Source organism: Parasteatoda tepidariorum, chromosome 5, assembly GCF_043381705.1.
Source record: "Parasteatoda tepidariorum isolate YZ-2023 chromosome 5, CAS_Ptep_4.0, whole genome shotgun sequence".
NCBI lineage: Eukaryota > Metazoa > Arthropoda > Arachnida > Araneae > Theridiidae > Parasteatoda > Parasteatoda tepidariorum.
In genome coordinates this window covers 10,159,621-10,172,006 of record NC_092208.1, presented here as the reverse complement: position 1 = coordinate 10,172,006, position 12,386 = coordinate 10,159,621, and the positions used below count along the sequence as shown (strand labels likewise).

Here is a 12,386-nt window from a genome sequence, read left to right as displayed (position 1 = left end):
ATTGCAGCGATGCGTTGCAAAAATATGACATTTCTGTTGTATACTGTCCGGGTGCCATGAAACAATGGAACAATTGTGAACTGTCAAACTCTTCAAAAAAAACTCTTGGGAGACTTTTGAAAAACTTATTTGAGCATTATTTTTTTTATATATGCATATTAAAGTGATTGTGTTAAGTTGCCATATCTTGTTATGCTAAAGGGAACTTAAAGAACTGTAATGTTTGCAGTTGACTTTTCAGGTTTTGAAAAAATTTAAGTTTTTTTCTCCCCTTCTTTAAATCATCTCCATTTTTTTTGAAAAACAAAATCAATTGTTACAACTTAATTTCGTAATTGCGCACTATGAGTAAATAAAATGATTATAATTAATGTAATTTTTGTATTAATTGCTGCAGTAAACTGATCAAAAACAAAGTGGCACATATATAAAACATGCAAAAAAAATTGATACAAATTGTAGAGTTGAACTTCGAGGGGATGCAAGATCCCTTAAATAATGAAAAAAAATTATATTTATTTACAAGTAAAAAAAAATATACATATAGTGTGTAAGAGAAACTATAGTTCGTGCAGATAATTTTTAAAAATCATAATTTTAAGCTGGAAGAAAAATTAAAACCTAAACAGGAGATCAAATATTTCTTGCCTTCCCTAATTAGCTGCATTTTTGAAAGTCAAAGCAACCTTTCAAGTACAAGTGATTTTTTTTTTTTTGTTCCTTTAAGTTTCATCTTTATAAATATTAAATTGTGCATTTCAAAAATAGAAAAGGCACTAGACGAAAAAGATCACTAGGGCACCTCGGGATAGTGACACCCGTGTTTACCAGTACAAGGTAAACCCCCTGAGGAATTCATAAGTTAAATTCTGATATTATAGGCAGATTTTAATCATTTAGTAATAATCCAAACTAGTACCATTTTCACACATGGGCACACCCGAGCACCTAGGGGTCCTTGAGAATCTTACTTTTTATATATTGTATTAAAAAAAAAAACAAGATCAAAAACATTGCATTATATATTTTTTAAAATAAATATATTCTTGTGTAAAAAGTATGCATTTTTTCCCTTTAAATAGTGATTGATTATCATGCAAGCACGTATAATTTGAATAGTTTATCATCAGGAAAACTTAAAAAGTCAGCCGAAATATTTTTTTCTACATTATATTGCAGTTTTTAAGTACTGAACTAATTTCTTAGAAATGCTTGACCACCACCAACTCCGTTTAGTAATTATAATTAGTTAAATAAAGTAATAATTGAAAGAGTTTAGAATTACAGAGCACTACGGGACAACAGCTTTTAAACTGGTTATGCCTGATGCGCATTGCAAGATGTTTTAATAACTGACTTGAATAGTGTGACAAAATAATTCATACATTTTGAATCTTTTCATTTGTTAAACCCTTGCTTATTTAAAATTTAATTAGCTTCCTGATTTTGAAAATTATTATTGGAGAATTTGCAATTGGTTAGCATCTCTCTTTTTTTTTAAATTATGCAAATTTAAAAATGCTTTATTTTTTGCGCATTGAGTTTTTGGGATGATAAAAATGTGTTTAAGTTTGTTAAAATTATTGCATACCTTAAAAATGTGTGAGTCAGCAGTAGATAATTAGCATATATCTCTAGACAAAAATTGTACCGAGTAGGATATTTGCACATAGTTTATTTCTTCAGTAGGTTGGCATTTTATTTAAGTCACACTAGAGCTGCAAAATGGGCTATTGGCGACGGTCTGAGAAACATCCCAGAGGATGATCTGAAGACATGCCATCGCAACTTTGATCCTCTGCATGGGGTATGTCCCTCCTGCTTCGGTAGCCCGACGACCTGAGAGTGAAGTCTAGCTTTTTACCGTAGAACAGTTTAACGAGGATGGAAAATAACTATATGCAAATATCCTATTGGCTACAATTATTGTAGAGACATATGCCGATTCTGTACTGCTGACGCACATTGCGTGATGGTCGTCAATCACTGATTTCAGAATTGCCGATTGACGGTATGTCACAATATTTGAAATTGTCTTTAAACTGTTTCATTAGCGTAATAACTAAGAAAATTTTTTTTTTTATCACATCATCAATTGCAACAATTCTATACTTGAAATAATGATAAATAAATTCAAGTACGTAGAGAGATTTTTCGATAATTCTTAAATGCTGCACACCTTAAGCAAAATATATGCTGAACTTGATTCAATCTCATTCTGCGAAACAATTTTTTAAAAATCTATTTTAAAAAGCAATTCAAAAATTTATGAAGAAAAAATGTTAGTATAATATTTTACATTCATGCATTAGATTAGACATTTAGGTCATTTAAATGTGAGCATAATTCCAGAATTCATAATAAAGGAAGCAATTTCTAAATATACAAGAGGTATCTTTTTGCAAGATAATTGGCAGGTATTTTTTGCAATTTTTTTATTTTCAATAGCAGATAAATATTTTCAAATTAAAACAGTCTCTATAATAGATAACACATCATAATTCATAGCCTTGCAAATATATTTTATTTGTTTAAAAAATGGAAGAAGAAAAAAAGCAATGTCTTTCAAAATGAAAGCTTTTGCCAGAGGTCAAGAATCAGCAAGCAAGTTAATCAACATTTGAAGATAAATTGCAAATTCAACTTAGTATATATAAATGTATAATATATAAAAATAAATATGTTTAATTAGAAAAAAAAGACTGTCAACAGGAAAGATGGAAAAAAATTACTTTAAAAGAAATATGACATTCAATAACATTAATGCAAGTTTTTACAATGAATTGTACAATTAATTAATTTTAAATATAAAATTAAAAATCAAGCCATATTTAATAAATCTTTTTTTATATAGATGCATATGGATGGTTCGTAAATGCTATGTACTGTAAAGATAATGTGGATGCTATGTAAAGATAAGCACACATGGCGCTAAGGCGTTAAAATTCGTCACAAGACTTACTATTACCAATTGATTTTTATGCCTGAGCTTGGAAAACAGCGCCACTCATTATTATAATACATGTAGTGTTCACAACATTCCACATTCTTTTAATTTAACTTTCAACAAAACAAATGGAATTAGAAAACCTCGCAAGCAAGCTATAATGCTACTTAAAACGATAACCGGGCGATATTTTACACTTATAGCTAAATAACGGATATCGCTCAAAACGTGGCAAACATTAAATATTTTTTACGTTGTGATATTAATTTTCTTAAAATTTGTTTTTGACTCATGACCTGTTGGAATTCTTAAATAACAGAAAAACTTTTATAAAAAATAAAAGCAAGCATAAATGTGATGAAAAAAAATCACAATAATAAAAGTTTTTCGAATATTAAGCCTGTTCAAATATCAACTTGTAAAACATAACAAACGTGGGGAGATACACCGGAAGTTTTATAAATTCTTTTCGGCTTTAGGAAGTTTGTCACTGTTTAATTCTGCCAACCATCCATTATACATAAAAAAAAAAAATTTAATATTTTTGTTCTTAATTTGCTTTCAGAAAAAGAATACTTAGATTTTTAAAATATCTTTTGATAAGTGCCAGAATTTTTAACACCAATTAACAAAATAAATTTTAAAAATCAATAAAAACTTTAAACAATCTTATATTAAAATGCTTCATAAGTAAATAATAATTGAATAATCAACGATTTCTTTAAAAAAATCCTCTAGAACAAACTTTTTTTTAAAACATATTTAATTTGAATCAAATCTTTGTTTTACTTGGTCAAAATTATATTGCTATCACAAAGGGCAAAAAAAAAATTCATATTACAGTTAAGTTTTCAAGTTCATAAAAAGCTTACAGTATTTAACAAATTAACTTATGCTAGAATTACATAGCAATTGTTAACATATATCTTTTTGACTACCTACTTTGAATGAAAATAGTCCAATTCATAGGAATTTATCATAGACATGCATCATGTTCAAAATGCTCACATTCATTATTGCTTTATTAATTCAGAAACATATTCAAAACATGTTTAGATTGATTCATATTTCTTTAAAGAGATTTCTCTACACAACTTTCATATGAACTGACTTCGTTATAGATTAAGAGCTTTGACATAAGCCTTTGGGAAAACTTAATTTTCATGTGCAAGGAAAACTATTGCATAATTATTGAAGAATAAGTCACTGAAAATTTATAACTAATTACAACAATGCCCAATCTACTTTTGAAGTCCAACAATATATTTATGTCATTTATTTATTTAATTGTTAAACATAAAACATTTGTTAATATTAAAAATAGAATCCAACTAACCAAAAATAATTAGGACTATATTTTTTCACTCAAAAATCTGGTTAATAAAAATAAATAATAAGGAAAAGTCTAGAAGAAAATAAAAATAAGTTACTAATATGTGGACTTTTATTTCGAAGCAACAGAAAAATAACCCCCACATACATTAGAATAATGCATTTTTTTGGCATAAAAATTTAATTGGAAGAACTGTAAATAATAATGTTTTTACTCATTTTAGATTTTATCTCAGAATATGTGACGATAAAGATAATACCATTCAAACAAACAAATCTAACAAACTCTTAACAATTAAAAAGAGATCTTCAAATTATTTCATACAAAGTCAATATTTCAATGGTCGAAAAAACAAATTCAATTTGTATCATATATTTACAACTAAATTTTGTTAAAAATATTGTTCGTATCTGTAACTTTAAATAAGTAAAATATTGAATTAAATTAAAGGGGCTCTACAGTAAACTTGTATAAGAATAAATTTAATTAACTATAAAAATGGTTCAATATTAATTTCTAAGGCAGAACAAGGTAAACTTAAGTCAAAATTTAAAATAGAATCTGGATGTAAAACTCCAAGTGAACCTATTGCTTTTCCTCCTACTATTATTTCAGCGCATCGTCCAGGAAAATATGATGGGTTATCATAGGACTTGATACAATATCCACGATCGGGATTGCTTTCATCTAAAGGGGGAACATCGAGCAATTGCATTACTCTATCAAGCAGTCCATGGATAATTTCAAACCCTGGTTTTTTATTGTAATACAAGGCACACAAATGCCTTTCATTTCTAACTCCTACATCTTTACTCTGATCTTTGATGACCACATCAGATATTTCGTACAATTTCATAGGCAGAGGCATTTTCTTGTTAGCGTTAACAGTCTTCAAAAGGCCAGGGAGAAGAGTAGTCCTAACCACCTGGAATTCCAAAGTCTTGGGATTTGAAATATGCACCGCTTGAGAAAGGGCACTCGGACATTGGAGCTTTAGAGAAATATCATCCCTAGAACAAAGAGTGAAAGAAAGAACTTCCGTGAAGCCGGCCTGAGCGAGCTCAAGGCATAGCTGGTCGGAGAGCTTATTCAGCTGAAGTTGAGACGCAATCGTCACAGTCTGGGGAATAGTTTTGGTGATGTTGTTGTAACCATACGCAATGGCCACGTCTTCGATGATGTCGCAGGCATGAATCACATCGTGCCTCGTAGGAGGAATCTCTACTTTAATATTGGAGTCTTTCTCACAGACTTCAGCCTTCAGGCACATTTTGGTAAGTAATGCAGCTATATTTTCAGGTGATTCGCTTATTCCAATGTACTTATTAATTTGAGCTGGACAAATAGATTCTGACCTGTAATTTAGTTCCGGATACAGGACTTTGGATCCATCGGGATTTACGACTTCCACCGGCTCGATGACAAACTGCTTTTCACAATATTCGCTAAACAGGCAAACGAGAGTGTCGAGAACTATTACGGCTTTTTGTAAATCGGTAGCAGTTATTTCTATGAAAACATTCTTCGTGTTCAAAGTTATTTTGGAATGTTCTCCGTTAATAATGGGAGGCATGGATAAGACGACACCACTCTGGTCGTAGATAACAGGGTACACCGGTTTATCTTTAATAATGTGAAGATATTGCTTCAAATGTAAATCATTAGTATAAAGTTCCATTAATTCAACTGCTGTGTATTCCTTTTCTTTGTTCAATGGACAGAACTTAATTTCCTCGGGCGGTTTTGCGGCGAACAAAAATGGACCAGAAATGGTATCCAAGTCGTGAGTCCCGATAGCTGCGAGAGATCTTTTCCTACAAATATTTTGATGCAACTTGTCTTGAAGATCGATGAAACTTTCATAACTATGCTGAGTAAAAGTAATTCCCCTTAAAACTGCAGCAACAGCATAGGGCCTCACTTGAGAAGTTGAAGGGTCAATAATTAGCCTTTGGTATTCACCTTTACAGGAGAGAGTGAAACGAGGAATTTCTATTTGGTTTTGGAAAATCTTTAAAGACCTGCAAAGTCCTTCAAGACATAAGAGGTCATAACGATTAGCTGGTAAGTCTATCTTGTATATGCAAATTTCCAAATTTTTACTAGGATCTGGTTTTTCCCATACTACTTCATCAAGTTCTAAACCGAATTCAAAACAAAGTTCATCAAATTCTTCAGGTGTATACTTTCGGCCAAGTGCTTGGAAGAGGAGCTCCTCTTTTATATTAATTATCGGCATCTTGCAGAAATTCTTATCTGTAACAAAGAAAAGATTTACAGATTTGTCAGGGTGCTTAGCAAAATCTTCAAACAAAAAATAAGCACTTTTTAAGTACTTTATAAGCACTAAGGAATATTTTTAAACACTATACAAACATTAACAAAATAGTTTTCAAAGACCCTACATGATCATGATAAAATAACTAGTTTCTGATAAAGAACTCTTTTCTTTATTATATTAGCCACCATAAAAAGGTCGAGAGATTTTTCGGTTCAATTTCAGAGGGTGCAAAATGAAGCCTGAAATTGAGTATATCTTGAAAATGCAGCAGAGTTGCACATGATAAATTAAATTAACAATATAAAAAATTTTATATTTGAAAAAAATTACTTTTTTTGCCTTTTTCACACTTTGCAAGTCAGCATTGTATTAAAAAATTTTGAAAACTTCAAAATTTATAGAAATAACTGAAAAAAGGATTGATGATAAAATAAAATGTATTTTCCACAAAATCACATGCATCGAATGCATCAAATAAGGGTTAATTAAATGCCCTTAATTTGGAGAATCTTGTCATAAATAATATCATATTAAAAACATCGAGATTTTAAAAGTATGCAATAAAAATAATAATAAATCTAAATAAAAAAAGGGGCAAGTATATCACTTGTTTAAATAATTCTTTTGTTATAAATTGGAATTTGCAACATAATTGCTTCTCGTAAAAATATCAGTTAAAAAAATGAGTAAAAGCACCATTTTTTCCAATTAACAATTTTTTGATTATTTGCCTTTTCTGAATTACTTTATACATACCTAATTCTTAAGTTTTGTGTTTTCCTTTTGTGCACGTTATTAATTTTAGTAAAAGTTATTATGGAATTTTTCTCTTGAAGTTTATCCTAACTTCTGCTTTACAATGATAAATCTGAGTTAAAAAAGTATTTATCACACGTGAATAAGATCTCAAGAAAAAATAAGCGAGTGCTGGCAAGAGCAACATAAATGCCTCACTAACAAAATTTTGTGTAACAAAAAATTGAAATTTTAGATTAGCGGAAGTTTGAGAATCAAGGGTCTCGAGATTCACAGAAATCTGCAAAATAAAGGAAGAATCACATGCCTGCGCAATTTCATGATCAATGGCATGATTGTGGTAATGTGTTCTGCTGTGAACATGAGCCACCTTTACTTCACTTACTTTAAATACTTTCAGTTATTTCTTACTTACTGTGCCCACATTCACTTTTTTTTATAAAAGTAACTGAAATTTAAGAAGCAATAATCCATAATAATTTTAAATACCAATAAAATCAACTGCTACGAATCACATATGTGAACCAATTCTATTGATTTGAATCACTTTGATTATTCGTTTTGCTTAACTCTAGTGAATGCCAATCACCTTGCAAAATTTTTAAAATTGCGAGATGACCAATATGTAATTTTTCAATAGAGTAAATATGAATTGGATAAATATGAATTAGTACGAATGTGACGTGCGATCTCTTAATTAGTTTTGTTTCTTTTTGGCCAACTGTAAAAATATATTTTTTTAATTATTGATGGCTTTCATATTCATTGTTATACACTGGTGTAAGGAATTAAGAGAATTTGCAGACTTGATCGATTATCTCTAGAACTACTGGACCGATTTTTATGAAATTTGATACATTGATACACTACAGAACAAATAATCATTCAACAATTGTAATACACACGCAGGATCGTGCGTAACAAATAACCATTCAACAACACTGTAACAGTTCAATACTAAAAAAGAAATGATACTAAATTTAATTACTGAAGTTTTGTGCACATGTGTAATGGAGCCAATACACAAATGAGAGGACTTAAGATAAATAATTTTAACATATAAAATAAACTTTACAAAAATTTATACCTCTAAATGTCTTTGATTAGAATACTTGAGAAAAGTGAAGTATTTTCCAAGAAATATGCTGGAACGGAACAAAAACAACCAGACACCGGATTACGCCACTTCAACAAACATTACAAATATAACGGTTCCAGTTAAAGAATTGCGAATGATTCATGCCAAATTAGCCGAGGGACTACGATTCTAAAAAAACGGTTGGCACGTTTAGGTTTTGAGTTGATTATTGTAAGATTTTTTTCTCTCTCTTTCAACAACCGCTATTGTTCCTATTTATTTATCAACATAAAAACTAATTTGAGGAATTTTCCCTTTAAATTTCCTACATTTGATTAGGTCCATTGATTTATCTATTTATTCATCACCATCGTTTAACGTCCCGCAGTGGACTGATCGTTAAGACACGGTTCCCAGCAGATCACCGAAGTCAAGCATCACTGGCTGCGGTCAGTGTGCGGGTGGGTGACCACCTGGATCAGTCTGCGTAGGGACCGAGGGTGTGCGGTATTGGTTCTCGTTAGACTGTGCTACCGCAAATTGCTCGACTTCGCGTGCAGGTCGTTGGGCTACCGAAGAGGGGGTGCCATCCCCTCTGCAGAGGATCAAAATTGTGATGGCACGTCTTCGGATCATCCTCAAAGATGTTTCCCAGACCGTCGCCAATAGCCCATTGTGCAGCTCTAGTGCGACGCAAATGAGCTACAACAACAACAACCATCATTGAACAGCCGACCCAGTTTTGAGATAACGCACCAAGGTTCAACTCATTAGACTTGTAATTTTGAACCCAATTTAGAACACAAGGGAAATCTTGGATCAAGTATTGCGAGAAATCTGTTTTCGTCGAGTACTCTTTTGAGAGAGCTAACCTGCATTTGGAGCAGCCGTAAGAAATACTTATTAAAACATTTCAAATCACCCTGTCCTTTTCGCGCCAGCTGGCACATAAGGCCTCAACACTCTTTTTCCAGGCACCTCTGATCTGAGCCAGTCCTCCTTTAATTCATTTAATTCTGCTTTATACAGATCTTAGTGCTTGTATCTCAACCAAGTAAGTCTAGACCTTCCTATTTTAGGTTTTCCGTCGGGTGCCCATGTAAGCGCGATGCTGCGAAGGCTATCCCTCTTCAAACGAAGGTTATGTCCTCTCCATCTTAATCTCTTTAAAAAATTTAGTTATGAATAGATAATAGTTTGATCCTTTCAAATAGATCTTAATTTTAAATAGTGTTAGGCCAGAAGATTTTTAAAATAATTCTTAAGCATTTGTAATGTGATGTTTCCAATTTTTCTATTTCAGTTTTCCGGAGTCACCAACATTCAGCACCAAACAAAAGTATGGAGCGAACAACATCTTTAAAAATACTTAATTTCGTGTTGATTTTTAAATTTTAAGATCTCCAAAATTTTTGAAGGCTTCTGAGAGAGATTTTAGCTTTTATGATTCTTTGATTTATGTCATCATTGCTTGATTCCTCACTTTTTTACTTTTTCTCCAAGACGCGTTAATGAAACAACTTTTCAGAATTTATTTGTCCCGCAGTGGACTGACTGATTGTTAAGACACGGTTCCCAGCAGATCACGGAAGTCAAGCATCACTGGTTACGGTCAGTGTGAGGGTGGGTGACCACTTGGAGCAGTCTAAATAGTGACCGAGGGTGTGCGGTATTGATCCTCGTTAAAGTGTTCTACCGTAAAGTGCTCGACTTCGCGTGCAGGTCGTTGGGCTATCGAAACGGGGGTGTCATCCCCTCTGCAGAGGATCAAAATTGTGATGGCATGTCTTCAGATCATTCTCAGGGGTGTTTCCCAGACCGTCGCCAATAACCAATTGTGCAGCTCTAGTGCGACGTAAATGAACTACAACTACAGCAACATCAGAATTTATTTTGATCTTATTATTAGATTTTGTATTTATTCTCATGGTTTGCATTGTGCTGCCTTGTATAATTGTATATTTTATCTTGCAAGTGTCTAATTTTTTTCGTAATTTTGAAACGTATTTTTAGATGTCAAATGGAACATCTTTAAAATTAGTTTCAAAAAAAATAATTATTGGTTAGATCTAACTATATATTAGAAAAACTAGGTTCGAACCTAGTTTTTGACAAAAATTTAACATATTGTTTTTTTTACAAAACTCAAATTTTGAAAGTGAATTAAAAAAATATTAAATAAATCACAGTTTGTTTTACTCTTTTAATATATTTTAATGTTGAATCAAAACTATTTTTTTAGCATGATTTGCCTGATGGAAGATACATGAATCAAAGGCATGTCAGAGTGTGCACTTGCATGATAAAATATATACTGAGGTTACAAAAACTGAGTTAAAATTATTGCTGTATGTATCAGATTTTTATGAAAATTATTTCTGCACAGTTTTAGAAGAAAACACAATTTTTTAAATTTCCTTTTCTATTTGTACAATTTAAGGCCAAACGTGCTTACTCATCGTGAAGTTCCTTACGCATTTATGGGGACAAACACAATACAGGTGGCGCATCATTTAAAAACAAAATTGCGCAATTATAGTTACAAATGAATCGAATTGATGGAGATTTAATCCATTAACGACCAAGTTTACATTTTTGCAATAACGTTTTATGTTCCAAAATTAAATGTGAAACAAATGAAAACTTAGTTTAAATTTCTTTTTTTTTAATTTCAAAAAGTTGAGAAGCTCCTAAAATTTTGTGTCACAGCACAGAAATGTAAAATAATTCAATAAAGATAGAAAATAAATTAAAAATACAAATAAAAAAAAGTAAATAAAGTGAAATTGTAAGAAAAAAAGTGTTCTAATAGTTGTTTACGTTAAAATATTTGCTGAATACAAATTCACGAATTAATTACTATAGTTAAACGAATTTGTAATTTTCTGCCGGACATTGAAGAAAACTACTTTCAACTTTCAAGGCTTGTTTTTTTTTTTTTTTTTTTTTTTTTTTTTTNAATAGAGGGATGATTATTACGAACGAAAGATTGTACGAAATTTAAGAAGAAGAAAATTCTTAAAATAAATTAATTAATTAAAACATAGAAATTACGTGAGTGTGAATTTGGCAAAAAATTTATTTCTACAATTGTTTAAATCAAAATATTTGCTGAATATAAATTTATTAACTAATGAATAATTGAACGAATTTATACTTTTTTTGCTGGATATTGTTAAAAACTACTTTCAAGGCATTTTCTTTTTAAATAAAAAAGAGAGATTATTATTACGAACAAAAGCTTGTACGAAATTTAATAGAAAAATATTCTTAAAGTAAATAAATATAAACCTAGAAGTTAAATGGGATTTAATTAGGAAGAAAATTCTTTTTACAGTTCTTTACTCTAAAATATTTGCTGAGCATAAATTTATTAATTAATTGATGACTTTTTCATTAATTCAATATTAATTTATTAGTTAATATATACGCTGAACATAAATTTATCAATTAATGAATACGCATTTATAATAACGGAATTCACTCTTTTTCTACTAGATATTGCAAAACACTACTTTCGAAGCAGTTTTTTTTTTCTTCTTCTTTTTAGATAAAAAAAAAAGGTTTCTTGTTATAAATCGAAAGTTTGAAAATATTTAATCTATCTAAACATGCGATATATTTTCAAAACGTCCTTATAGAGGAATTGTGAAAAATTTGTAGCGAAATTTTCATTCAGAGACTATGATTTATCAATTTTTTATAAGACATAATTAATATAACACATATTGTTGATTATCAATTAAAAAAATTGTAGTTTAAATTACTAAAAATTTTGGTTATTAGTTTTTTTTTGTTGCTTTACTACTTTTCCACATTTGCAGTTAGGACATTGTGTTGAAAGGTATTTAAAATTTCTTGGTTTTCGAATATCATTGAATAAATAAAAAAATAAAACTCTTATCTTCATTAATGTTTACAAAAACAGAATTTTTAAAATGATACTACAGAGACGACAGAATAGTTTTAAATCAGCTTTTTTGATTAACAG

At 30.4% G+C, this 12,386-nt stretch overlaps 1 protein-coding gene across 1 annotated transcript; it reads right to left on the bottom strand.

Annotated features, from left to right (window-relative positions):
* Nucleotides 1–2,501: 2,501 nt before the first annotated feature.
* LOC107451517 (phenylalanine--tRNA ligase beta subunit) lies at nt 2,502–8,539 on the bottom strand. The gene is made up of 2 exons (XM_016067647.4): nt 8,405–8,539; nt 2,502–6,536 (listed from the first exon to the last, which is right to left on the bottom strand). The coding sequence occupies exon 2, from the start codon at nt 6,517–6,519 to the stop codon at nt 4,771–4,773; it is 1,749 nt and encodes a 582-aa protein (XP_015923133.2). The 5' UTR covers nt 6,520–6,536; nt 8,405–8,539; the 3' UTR covers nt 2,502–4,770.
* Nucleotides 8,540–12,386: the final 3,847 nt, after the last annotated feature.